The 14,277-nt window shown below is 43.7% G+C and overlaps 1 protein-coding gene across 2 annotated transcripts in view; it reads left to right on the forward strand.

Annotated features, from left to right (window-relative positions):
- The window catches only part of TRPC4AP (transient receptor potential cation channel subfamily C member 4 associated protein), a 766,986-nt gene that overhangs the window by 300,912 nt on the left and 451,797 nt on the right, over positions 1-14,277 (forward strand). For both annotated transcript variants that reach the window (XM_078652243.1, XM_078652242.1), the window contains exon 10: positions 9,821-9,952. In XM_078652243.1, coding sequence (XP_078508369.1) covers positions 9,821-9,952 — 132 coding nt within the window. The remainder of the gene's footprint in view (positions 1-9,820; positions 9,953-14,277) is intronic.

Below are 14,277 nucleotides of genomic sequence, written 5' to 3' on the forward strand. Positions count from 1 at the left end.
ATACCCCCCAGAGCGCACTCCACACGCAAACTGGGGGCATCCATGGCTTTCCTAGGGAACATTCCTTTAGAGGATATTTGCAGAGCAGCCACGTGGGTCACACCACATACCTTCACAAAACACTACTGTGTTGATGTGCATTCCAAGCAGCAAGCAGCTGTAGGACAGGCTGTTCTCAAGACGCTTTTTCAGGTTTCTGCAGCTGGCACGGGCAACCGCCGCTGATGGAGGGACTGCTATGTATTCTATGCTAAGATATGAATTTAGCAGCCCACATGCCTCGAACTGAATATGCTACTTACCAGTATGCATCTGTTCTTGGCATGTAGGGCTGCTAACATTCATATCGCCCGCCCTCCTCACCGGTGCCTGTCGCAGCTGCAGATATACTATTGTATTTATTCGTTAGCATGGACATCCTTTACACTTTCACTCCATCTCCTGCCACAATGGCGAAAAACAATCTGGGGATGGAGCCGATGCCCATGCGCACTGTAGTCCAGGGGAGGAGCCACCTATCTCAGGATACTTCGAAGACTCTTCCAGGACAACAATGTGCAATCATCCGAGCCCAACACTAGGCGGCGATCTAATGCTAAGATATGAATGTTAGCAGCCCTACATGCCAAGAACAGATGCATACTGGTAAGTAGCATATTCAATATATTAGGCGGGAAACATCCTTTACAACGCAACTTTTACCACGCAGGGCTTTTACATCGCAACTTTTACAACGCAAACCATTACAACGCATTGCGCTGGGGGGCGCTCTAGGATAGGGAATAGATTTAATTTACTATCCAACACCTTCCCTAGTGTCCACGGGGACTGAAGTTGGAATAGTAAATTAAACTATTCACTATCCAGCACCCAACGCTATGCGTTGTAATGGTATGCGTTGTAAAAACTGCGATGTAAAAGCATGCGATGTAAAAGCATGCGTTGTAATGTCATACATCCATATAAGGCCAATATATGTGATTATCGAATTCATATCCCATCAGGTTCTCGGTCAATGCTCAACAGTCTCATTTTCGGCCTTCACAAATGCAGTCTTATCTGGGAGCGACTCTAAACACTTGCACAGCTCTAGCTTCTCCCAATGAAGCCAGAACTCTAAATATTCAAACTCTGCTACTAGTTTCAGACCAATCAATACTTAGCAGTCAGAACGTTCATGCAACTGCTGGGGATGATGGCGTCCTGCATCGTGATAGTGCCTCTTTCAAGGTTGCACATGCTTCTTCTACAGGAGTGCTTGGCACGTCAGTCTCAGGGTCAATTAACAGATCTAGTGTTGGTAGACAGCCACACCCATCGCTCTCTGCAGTGGTAGAACACACCAAACTTATCAAAAGTTCATCGACCCTGTTCCACACATTGTGCTAAGTGCAGACGCATCCCTCACTGGTTGGGGTGCCCATCTTCACAACTTGACAATTCAAAGTCAATGGGACAACAAGTACAAAGCTCTGCACATTAACTATCTAGAGCTTCTAGCTGTATATCTAACACTGAAAGCTTTTCAGTCTCACCTCATAGGGAAAGTTGTCCTAGTCTGCTCTGACAACATGACGGCAATGTACTATGCACAAAAACAAGGGGGGACACATTCTCTGCAACTCTCACGCCTCTCTCAGGCAATTTGGTGTTGGGCAGTACATCTCAGAGTCCGTCTTCTGGCAGAGCACCTCCCAGGAGTGAACAATCAGATTGCCAACCTCCTAAGCAAAAAGTGACAACAAATACATGAGTGGAAACTTCATCCAGAGGTTCTCCTTCCATACTTGCAAAAATGGGGATTCCCACTGATAGATCTGTTCGCCGCAGTAGACAACTCAAAATGCCCAAACTTGGACTCCATGTTCCGACACCCTCTATCCAAAGGCCATGCACTATGGAGGAATTGGTCAGGGATATTTGCCTACGCTTTTCTGCCTCTCCTTCTGATTGTAATAGCTCCTAATTGGGCTTGTTAACTGTGGTTCACAACACTTTTAGAACTGTCAGTAGTTCAAAGCTACATCTCAATTCCAGTCTTCTCACGCAGAACCATGGAGAAATCAGACAGCCAAATCCCAAGGAGCCTAATGTAGTGGTTTGGCTTCTGAAGTCATAGAGTTTGGATATCTTAACTTGTCACCAGAATGTATGACCATTCTTAAAGAAGCAAGAAAGCCTACTGCCAGAGCATGCTATTCAGCTAGATGGAAAAATGTGTTCTATATTGTACTAATAACAATATTGATCCACTAGATGCATCTACTCAAAATATAATTTGTTACTTTCTGCATTTACATCCTACACTTCCATTCGACTGCATATTGCGGCAGTAGCCGCATATTTGCAAAAAATATAACATCTATCTTTTTTCAAGGTTCCAGTAATTAAAACCTTTATGGCGGGCTTAAGAAAGTAATACCACTCAAGTTGCCTCCAGCGCCAGTTTGTAATCTGAAAATTGTGCTTACATGGCTCATGGGTCCACCTTTTGAGCCATTACACAACTGTCCCCTACAGTTTCTTTCATGGTAAGGGGCCTTCCTCATTGCAGTCACTTCATTGAGGAGAGTTTGAGAGCTGCAAGCTTTAACCTTAGAAGAAGCCTTCTTTCAGCTTCATAAAGACAGTCGTTCTCCGCACCACCCCAAAATTCCTTCCCAAAGGGTTTCATCTATTTATATCAACCAATCAGTTGAGTTGCCTGTAATCTTTTCTCAACCTGATTCCGGAGCAGAAAGAGCTCTTCATACTCTTGGCGTCAGAAGAGCGTTGTTGTACAACATTGAAAGAATAAAAGATTTTCGTAAAACAAAACAATCGTTTGTTGCATTTGCTACACCTCACAAAGGCAATCCGACCTCTAAATCTAGTATTGCAAGATGGATTGTTAAATGCATTCAAACCTGGTACGCTACAGCTAAACAAACCTTATCTATACCACCTAGAGAGCATTCCACTTGTAAAATAGGAGCGTCCATGGGTAACATACCTATGGCTGACATTTGTAAAGCAGCAACATGGGCCACACCACACACTTTTACCAAGCATTAATGTGTGGGTGTGTTAGCATGCCAACAAGCTAGCGTAGGGTAAGCAGTGCTAAAATACTTTTTCAGACAGCTGGAACATCTACTGGTTATCCACCGCTTTGGTAGAATACTGCTATATAGTCTATGCATAGCATGTGTATCTATAGCACACATGCCTCGAACTGATTATGCGATTTACCCGGTAAGCATCTGTTCTTGGCATGTAGAGCTGTAGATTCACATGCGCCCTCCCACCTCCCCGGGCACCTTTAGTTGTTGTAGTCTTGCATTAGTTACATTACATACGCATGGACATCTCTATACTATACTCACTCCATTCTCACTCTCTTGCGGGAAAACAATCTAACAATGGAGTCTATGCACATGCGCACTATCACCAAAAGGAGGAGTCCCCTTACCTCGTGATTGGAAAAGACTTCTTCAAAGAAAAACAACTTGCAAACCTCCGGACCCAACACTACATGGCTGGAGTATGCTAAGCATGTGAATCCACAGCTCTACATGCCAAGAACAGATGCTTTCTGGGTAGGTAGCATCCCCATTCAATACAAGCATCGGAAGTACCTTCGCTTTATTGTATCTGGCATCCACTACCAGTTCAAAGTCTTTGCCATGTGGCCTCAAATCCGCCTCACGAGTTTTCACAAAGTACCAGGCACCAGTTGCAGCTGTCCTCAGGAAACATAGTCACCAAGTTGTCCCCTACTGGACGACTGGCTCCTGAAAGCACAGACACCAATGCAAATGGCGATGGCCAACCAAGACTGCATTACCCTTTTTTGCAAATTGGGCCTCACTTGAAATCTTCAGAAGTCATCTCCTATCCCAAGTCAGTGTATCGCCTTCCTAGGTTCTACTCTAGTCACAAGGATAGACAAGGCCTTTTTGTCCCTAGAAAGACACCACAATCTAGTGCAATTAGCTCACAAGCTATCCTGAAGAAAGTCAGCTTCAGTACTGTAGCAGGGATTCTGCTCTTACACAGAACTGTGCATAGAGACTTGGAACCTCAGTGAATTAGGGTGTACCAAAACTCACCTTACTAGCCAAAATCCCGTACCAGACTAGCAATCAGTGTCTCATTGGTTCTTCCATAACCCCAATGATTAGACAACCCAGAACATGGAATTTAGAATACCTCAGGCTATGTGGAACACAAGAACACTCTTTCGTTATGCTCTCATAGCAGTCCAAAACAGGGAGTAAAAGGAGACACGAGCAAGTTTGAAATATTTATTTCTAATGCCGTGTTCTCATGCGCAGTATCTTAGCTAATACAAGCAAACATATTATAAGCAACAAGATTATCAGCATAGTTACTATTCCATAAAATACAAAGGGAGAAAGCATGTTACAATGCTAAATGGAAACAGATTAGAATACACCTATATCTCACCCTACCTTGCTAGTAGGTTATTTTATATCTGCAGAAGGTCTCTTGGGATTACAAGGGCGGCCCCATACTTCTGGTCCTAGCAGAAACGGATCACATCAGTTTCTGCACCAGCTCTCTGCATGCGAATGTTCGCCAAGTGTGTGAGCATGCCTACGCAGTGCATGATTAAACGCCCCAAAATCAGAGATGGCCACAGCTATATATATGTTCTGCCTAGAACGTGCGCTGATCAGTTCGAACAACAACCACTGTGTTGAAATAACCTTGAAGGCCTCGGCACTCACTGTTCAGACAAAGCTTACCAAGCAAGGCTGCTAATATAGAAAAACATATTATTCTCGTGTGAAGCAAAACACTCTGCTAGACTCTAAACATTTATAGTAATGTGTGCCGTGTGCAAAGGCAGCAGAAAGAAAAAATGGCGTTTAAACTTCTAATAAGCTCATGCCAACTTAACACAGTGTAAATGCAAGGCTCATCCCCATGACAGTACATCAGTACAAATCATTGCTAGGGATGATATCATCTGCAGTCAAACTCGTGCTCCTAGCATGCATGAAGACGAGGCCTTTGGAAGGAGAACTACAGCTTCAATGGATTCAGATGAAGGGTGTCGTTTGACTGTATAAAGATAACACCAGGGATGGTTCAGGCTCTCATATGGTGGCCCCACTTGTCTCACATCCTCAAAGCGGTACAAAAGGGGGTGGTGATGGACGGAGCATCTGAATCAATCAAACACTCACACCCAGTGAAAAGATCTGGGTTGAATCCATCACCGTTCTTTAGCCCACTCTGCCAACCCAGTTCAGACATGGCTATATGCAAATCAGTCTGACCCTGTGCCTCATGGGAACAGTCCAGCCCGAACTGCCAAGCCATGTCTTCCCTGGACCGGAAACAAGCTTCCGAGGACCGGTTTCTGGCATTCCAGCCGTCTTCAGCCCGGCTTGCTTGAGTCCAGTGGCAAAGTGAGCAAGGGACTCACGTCTGAGCATACCCTGCCACACTTATGGCGGCCAAAAGCGGTACAAAAGGGGGTGGTGATGGACGGAGCATCTGAATCAATCAAACACTCACACCCAGTCAAAAGATCTGGGTTGAATCCATCACCGTTCTTTAGCCCACTCTGCCCAAGCCGGGCTGAAGACGGCTGGAATGCCAGAAACCGGTCCTCGGAAGCTTGTTTCCGGTCCAGGGAAGACATGGCTTGGCAGTTCGGGCTGGACTGTTCCCATGAGGCACAGGGTCAGACTGATTTGCATATAGCCATGTCTGAACTGGGGTGGCAGAGTGGGCTAAAGAACGGTGATGGATTCAACCCAGATCTTTTGACTGGGTGTGAGTGTTTGATTGATTCAGATGCTCCGTCCATCACCACCCCCTTTTGTACCGCTTTTGGCCGCCATAAGTGTGGCAGGGTATGCTCAGACGTGAGTCCCTTGCTCACTTTGCCACTGGACTCAAGCAAGCCGGGCTGAAGACGGCTGGAATGCCAGAAACCGGTCCTCGGAAGCTTGTTTCCCGTCCAGGGAAGACATGGCTTGGCAGTTCGGGCTGGACTGTTCCCATGAGGCACAGGGTCAGACTGATTTGCATATAGCCATGTCTGAACTGGGTTGGCAGAGTGGGCTAAAGAACGGTGATGGATTCAACCCAGATCTTTTCACTGGGTGTGAGTGTTTGATTGATTCAGATGCTCCGTCCATCACCACCCCCTTTTGTATCACATCCTCAAAGGCCTCACATTCCTCCCACTCATACCAGACTTCATCATAACCACAAATGCTTCTCTCAAAAGTTGGGGTGGTCACCTTCAGGCTCTTTAAATCCAGGGCAGATAGTCTGCAGACCAAAATTCCATGCCCATAAACCCCCTAGAGCTCAAGGCCATCTTCCTCACTTTTGCCAGTGCTAGAAAACAATCCACCAATAAATCATATAGACTAAAGTGGAAAAGGTTCTGTTTATGGTGCCAGCAACACAACTTACACCCCTTGGAAGCACCTTTGGAGCAAATCTTGCCATATCTTCTCTCTCTTGCTCATTCTGGTCTCTTGAATGTATCTATTAGGGTGCATCTTGCAGCAATATCTAGATATAGACCTACCGCTCAGATTCCATCCTTGTGCACCTACAGGATAATAAAGCAATTAATTAAAAATACCTTTTCCGGGTCTTTCCTCCGGTGCAACTTCCTCCACTTGAGTGGCATCTTAATATTGTCCTTTCTCAACGTATTAAACCAATGTTTGAACCGATTCATAAGGCGGACCTCAAATTCCTTACATGGAAGGTAGCCACCCTTCTAGCTTCGACATCCGCTAGAAGAGTAAGCGGAATTCGGTTTTTACTGTCCAGGAGGCTTTTCTGCAATTTACAGAGAACACAGTCATCCTTAGGACTGCCCCGAAGTTCATACCAAAGGTGCCCCTTACAGTTTCATCTGAATGAACCAATTATTCTTCGCACCTTTCTTCCTAATGTTTAAAGTTTTATTTACATCACACCAAACAATTCCGTAAATCACAACAGCTCTTCGTGGCCTATAGCCAAACTCAGTTAGGCAGACCTTTGACTGAAGCGAGCAGCATTTTAGGAAGGAAAGGGCCTCTGTGTACAAATAACCTGCCACGGGCAGGGAAATAATGTCTACACATTTGAAAACATACTTGAGCAAGAAGTTATTTATATAAGTCTATGGGCATACAGAAATTGTGACCAACATTCAATATTGCTATTAAGTCAGCAATGAACTCCTAACAAAATAGAGAAGTGTTGTCATAAACAGATATGTACTTACATTTTGTGATTGATTTTTGTTTTTTGGTATACAATATTGAAAGCTAAAAAGGTCTTGAATATATTAAACATCTAATCAAAAGATGTCCTTAGCATTCATATATACAAAAATCAATAGATATGACATGAACATAGAATCATTTCGAATGAGTGGTACATAAACAGTCAAGTTTTAGTCATTACATGATTATGCAAAAATGTGTGTCCAGGAAGGTAAGCTTATTTCCAACACTTCAATCAGGTGTGCTCTAGATGCAGCAGACACTGCTTCACGCGCTATTAACACCAGCATCCTACTTAGAGGTCACGCATGGCTAAGGGTATTAGGATTTAAACTGGAGGTTCAAGCTTCCATTTTAAATTTACCATTTAACAAGGAACATTTATTTGGTCCTACAGTTGACACTTCATTAGAAAAAATGAAGAAAGACACTGAGGTAGCCAAATCAAAGGGAGCACTGCAGACACCATCCACCCGTGGTTCCTTTCACCGCTCCTTTTACATGAGAGGCTCAAAGACCATGCCTACTGATGGGTCATCTACCTCATATAGAGGCAATGGTCAATCCCCCTCTACCAGAGGTTATTTTCGAGGTGGATTTCGGGGAAACAATGGCAAAGGTAGAGGGAGAGGTAATACACCCCGTACTTCCCCAGCCACAAAAAAACATTGACTTGTATCCCCTTCCCGCCAATCATTCAACACCTGTTGGGGGACGTCTCACTCAATTTCTCCCAGTCTGGAATACCATCACATCAGACAAATGGGTTTTACAAATTATCCAATCTGGCCATTGCCTGGAGCTTACCAACAACCCTCCAAACATTCCACCACGAAAACACAAACTATCTCCAGAACATATACACCTACTCAAACAAGAGGTCCAATCTCTTCTGGAAAAAGGAGCTAAAGAACCCGTTCCATTACAATATCAAGCGACTGGTGTATACTCCTTTTACTTTCTAACTCCCAAAAAGGATGGTTCTCTCAGACCTATATTAAGCCTCAGAGAATTAAACCTATACATGCATTCAGATCACTTCCATGTGGTCAGTCTCCAACAGGTGCTTCCTCTGTTGCAACAAGGGGACTTTATGTCCACTCTGGACTTAAAGGATGCGTACTTCCATATTCCAATACATCCTGCTCATCGCAAATAGCTCAGGTTTGTGGTAGTGGGACATCATTACCAATTCAAAGTGCTCCCATTCGGAATCTCCACTGCTCCCAGAGTATTCACAAAGTGCCTGGCAGTAGTCGCTGCACATCTGCGAAGACAGCATCTTCACCTCTTCCCATATCTAGACGACTGGCTCATCAAAGCCAGCACTCTCACAAAATGTCCATGGCACACCCAAAGAACACTACATTTACTGCACCGCCTCAAATTCACAGTACATTTGTTGAAGTCTCATCTTCAACCCTCCAAAACGCAAACATACTTGGGGGCCACTATAGAGGCACAAAAAGCTCTAGCCTGACCCAATCCAGCCGGAATCCACAATATTCAGGTTCTCATTTCCAAATTTCAACCCAACCACTCATTACCAGCTTGGGTATTCATGCAGCTACTAGGAATGATGGCATCTTGCATCATGATAGCTCTGTATGCAAGACTTCAAGTCAAGACGTAAGACCTAAAAGTCCAACATCATTAGAGAAATAACAACCCATGCTCAAGCCAATAAAGACAACATTCAAAATTCTCTTTCCTATAATGATAATGTGAGCTACAATCTCAGATGTTAGATAATGTATGACATTGGTAATTGCATGTTTTACCTCAATTGTTTAGGTCATGAGCATTGCATTTGGTGTGTGATTCATGGTTTGGTTTGCTGTTTGGGCCATTCTTTTGGTAAAGCATAAGCACAACGGGGAAGAGAATGGCTACTTAATGTTTGTCTAAAATTATCCACTGCCATCCATCATTGGTAATCGTTATTCTAGTATATATATATATATAGATATATATATAGATATATATATAGATATATATATCTCCATCCATGCAATCCAGTTTAGCTGTGTATTTAAGACACATATTCAGTTCTGAAATACTGCCCTTTGATTGTTTGTTAAGATGCAAAACATACTTTGTTACATGTTCCGTATCACAACCCCAGTTAGGAATTAATCCTTAATTATAAATATTAAAAAAGCTAGCTTCTTGACCTTTAGTGCTCATGTATAGCAGCCCGTAGCAAATGCTTCCACATTATCTATATATGTTTTAATTATACAAATCCTTTTTCTGTTCAGGCCTTAAAGAAAGAGATGAGCCCATGATAAGGAATAGAGGCAAAAAATAAAATGTGAAGATGTCACTGATGCTTGGCTATTGTGAAGCTCATTTAAAAATCTCATGAGTCTTTTGTCACGCCTATAGTCATTACCCACGGTTTTAAATTAGATGGAGTGTAGTCACAATATGTGATTCTACATCCGATATCTAGCTGCAAAATTGTGTTGCATGTAATGGGTTTCATAGTTATATTGGAAATTTGTCTGTCCAAAAGAAAATGTCAATATTTAATGCACCTAATTTAATTACTTACATTTTATTAGGTTCACAAAATGATAGCGGAGTTCAAATTAATCCCAGGCCTGAATAATCTGTTTGAAAAATTGATTTGGAGAAAACATTCTGCGTCTGCCCTCGTTCTCCATGGTCACAACCAAAATTGTGACTGCAGTCCGGTAAGTAGTTTTTATCTGTATTTTCTAAAGCAAAGTGGTTTAAAACAAATGTGGGTTTGCACATGTAAAATTAGAGCCAGTGCAGTTACTGGCAGGTTTTATAGGAGGGAGTTTTCACAATGGATTATGGATCATGTGTTATTTACTTTCTGAAGACTACAAAATGAACATGTGCCAAAATCTTATTCAATATAAATAAACATATCTCATCAATTTTGTATGCTTTTATATCACGGAGATGTGCCCATGAAGGTAATTTGTTTATGGCCACTAAAGAGGATTCAAACCCAGAAGAGCAGAATGATTACCATTGGCCTACATACGTTTTTATATAGAGAATTTAAAGTATGTTTCATTTAAAATATTCTTTGAATAAAATCCATCAGTGTGGTAGGGAGAAACTCACATGACTAAAAGTCTAATAGTCAGTCTAGGCCCTAGAATTTGATTCTAGCAGTCCTTCATTTTCTTTCTGCGGACACTTAAAAAAACATATCTATGCAGCTTTTGCTTCAAGCATGTGGTGTAGTCCATTGGTTTGGCTAGATGGGTGTGGCTCACAGCTTCCAACCTATATTGGATGGAAAATTGTAGGTCCTTGCTATAGATTAGGTTGTATGTTCAGATTGTGTACCTGTTACATGTCCCCCCTCCATTAAAGAGTTTAAAACATTTCAATCCACTGGGTGTTTTCTGTCAGCACTAAAGGTCTGTATGGGGCTGAGGTAACATTCCTTTGCTTGTTAAGGGTAAACCATTGTGTGTGGTGTGGTAATGATCAAGGGTCAGTATCATGTTCTTTGTGCAGCTAATGTGTGGTTTTGGTAGTTTGCTTATCTGAGTTGCTTTATTTTGGTTCTTAAGATTAATTTTTAAGATTCCCGAAGGCTAAACCTTTTCTCAACAAGAGCAGACACGTTGGTGACCGGTATAACATGACCCCTAGGAGGATAAAAATGTTTACGCTAAAGTGAACAGTCTCAAATGTTGTCAATAATTCTTTTATCTTATTGTCTTTGTTTTAAATGAACAGTGCTCCAGTTATGTGCATGACGTAATCACATAATGTTGTATGCCTAGTACTGATGATCACTCACCCATTTATCCTAAATGAGAGTTCGTCGAGGGAATTCTTTGGAAAATAAATGTCTGTACTGACTAACCAGTGAATATGAAGAGATGAAACCATGAGGGAAACTGCAGCCCTCGTCATCATATGCCTAACAGCAACCTTCAACACAGTCTCCCATTCCATCTGGTCTGATTACTTCACAAACCAGGCATCCAGGGACACACCCTTGAGATGATCTTCTCTTTCCTTACTGGAGAAAACCGAACTACAGCTTGTCCCCATCTCCTTTGAAGCACAAGAACGCATCTGCAGAATGCCACAGGGCTTCTTGCTTAGCCCGAAGCTCTTCAACATCTTCATGACTCCACTGGCCAACGTCATCCAGACTTGCAACATAAACATCCTCACATATGCAGGCGACATGCAACTGATACTGTCGCTCTATGCAAAAACCCAGCACAGGAACAAGTTCACCACATGCATGACTGAAATGGCCACCTGTATAAAATTCAACTGCCTCAAATTGAATTCAGACAAGACCGAAGTAGTGGTCTTTGGAAAGGATGCCTCTCCATGGGACTCTACCTGGTGGTCCACAGACTTCGGGCACACTGCCAAGCCTTACTCGCAAGCATGGACACTCAGAATCATCATAGACAAACTGGACATGGTCGCCCAAGTCAGCGCAGTATCCTCGTCCTATTTCAATATTCGAACATTTTCTTCAAAATCCTTAAATTGATTACCAGATGACACCAGGAAAACAATTACCCAAGTCCTCATCACCAGCAGACTAGACTATGGAAATGCCCTGTACTTAAGGATAGCCAACCAGCATGCAATGAGACTGAAGACCATCCAAACGGAGCGGCCAGACTAACCATCAGGTTCCGATGCCAAGCCCACATCAGACCACACCTTAGGGAACTTTGCTCGCTCCCTATACACAAGCCCAGAAATGTCAAACTCCTGACCTACACCTACAAAGCACTTCAAAACACAGGCCCTGCCTAACTGAATAGCCGCATTCATTTCCACCAACCTTCCAGACACCTCATCTCTGTCAGTCTGTCACTAGTCTGCACCGCCCCCACACAAAAGCAGAGTAGGAAGTTGCGCCTTCTCATGACTGGCTCCCAAAGTCTGGAATGACTGCCCAAAGAAATCCTGCCTCTTCAAGGATGGCATCCATAGTGCCTTTATACCCTAACAGATGATAAGAGTGCTATAAAACCACCCCTAACACAACGGCATGATGTAGAATATTTGAAGTACACGTTTTCTGATTATTTAAAAGATCATACCGGAATGTCTTTCAATATTAGGACCTATGCATGAATGGAATAAAATCAGTGAACTGACCTTTAAGCTTTTCTCTTCACCTGGAATTCAAACACAGAACATCTTGACCTGTAATGATTCAGTGCCTGAGTCTGCCTGCCCTTAACAAAAAGGCCATCAACTTTGCTCTTCCCTTGGTAGCATTTGTATTTCCCTTTTTCAACGGTAGGCTTTTTTCTGTTAGTTCTCTCAGCAGTGACCGTGTGCTGCTCAGTTCTCCGTCTCTCCAGCAGCCACAACTGTTAAACTGCTTTAGTGTATCCTGGCTGGCACACAACCATCCTGTCACAATCCGGATCCTGTCTTTCCGCCAAGCATTGACAAGCCATCACGATGGACAAGTGGGTCCTACAAATTGTTCGTCGAGGCTTCACTTTCTTTCTACCCCACTGCACCTTCCACCGCATCCAGAACAGCTGACTGAGGACGATCTGTTGGTCTTATGTCAGGAAGAGCTGACTCTTTTGGCCAGTGAGGCCATAGTTAGGGCTCCAGACGAACTTGGTGTTACTCCCGCCATTTCCTTGTGCCAAAGAAGAACGGAAGCCTTGTCCTATTTTTAGATCTCAACACTCTCGAAGCTTTCCTCAGGGGAGACAAATTCAAGATGCTAACGCTAGCCCAGGTCCTGTCTTCCCAGGACCCTGAAGACTGAATGGTGGCATTTGACCTGCAGGATGCCTATTTTTCACATCCCTGCCCTGCAGGCCCACAGGCGTTTCCTATGGTTCAGTCAGCCATGAGCATTATCAGTTTTTTGTGCTCCCCGTTGGGCTCCCCAGCGCCCTTCAGGCGTTCACAAAAGTGATGGTGTGGTCGAAGTACATCTACGGAGGTTGAGGGTTCCAGTCTTCCCCTACCTTGTTGACTGGCTGCTGAAGGCAGACTCGCTCCAGGCAGTCGTCAGCCATCTATAAAAGACAGCATTCTCCTAACATAGTTGGGGTTCACTATCAATGAGCTGAAGTCACTCCGGATTTCTTCACAGAAGCTCAGTTTCATCCGAGCCATTCTACTTATAGTGTAACAGTCTGCCAGCAATGTGGAGAACCTGGCCTTAATCTTTTTGCCACTATCAAGAGTGCGCAATGTCAGCCCTTTTGCGTGCTGGAGTTTCTAAGGTAGCTTTCGATCGGAGACTCATTCTATCTAGAGTGGAGATCTGGACCCTTGCATATCTTCCCACTGCAGCCTCTCCTGCCCTCAGGTCTGAAGATCACGAACAACCCGGCCCACCTCATCCTACTAGCTCCGGATTGAGCCAGGATAGTCTGGTTACCGGAACTCTTGGGCATGAGCATCTGTCATCTGATCAAGCTGCAGCTTTGGGAAGATCTTCTGTCACAGCAGCATGGCAGGTGTAGGAAACTAGAATTGTGTTGCAGTTGCCAAACCCAAGCCCCCCCAACCCCCCTCCTCCATGCCTCCATCAGAAATACTAGCTGCTGGTTTTCAGCTCGGCCAGTGCACTGAATACTGATAACCAGTCTCAAGTGCAAGTGCTCTTTTCCTAAAACAAGGTCAAATGGTCTAATTGTGTAACAGTTGACACACACTTTGGCACCCCTGTAAGTCCCTAGTAAGTGGTACCCCTGATACCTAGGGCATGGATAACAGAGGGACCCTAAGGGCTACCACATGTATTATGCCACCCTAAGGGACCACGATACACTATACTTGCAGCCTGTCATTGCAGTTGTGTCATGGTGCAAACCATGAGTAAAAACATGACATGCCACACTCCGTGTGCCATGCCAAAGTCACTGCATGTAACATATTTAAGTTACACCTACAGCAGACCTTGTAGCCCTCAGGCAGGGTGCATTTTATTACTTGTGATGGCATATCTGCATGAGAAGATATGCCCCTATGCTGTTTAGTTAAATTACTAGATGGTACAAGTGAACATGGA

The sequence above is a fragment of the Lissotriton helveticus genome, chromosome 7, assembly GCF_964261635.1.
Source record: "Lissotriton helveticus chromosome 7, aLisHel1.1, whole genome shotgun sequence".
Taxonomy (NCBI): domain Eukaryota; kingdom Metazoa; phylum Chordata; class Amphibia; order Caudata; family Salamandridae; genus Lissotriton; species Lissotriton helveticus.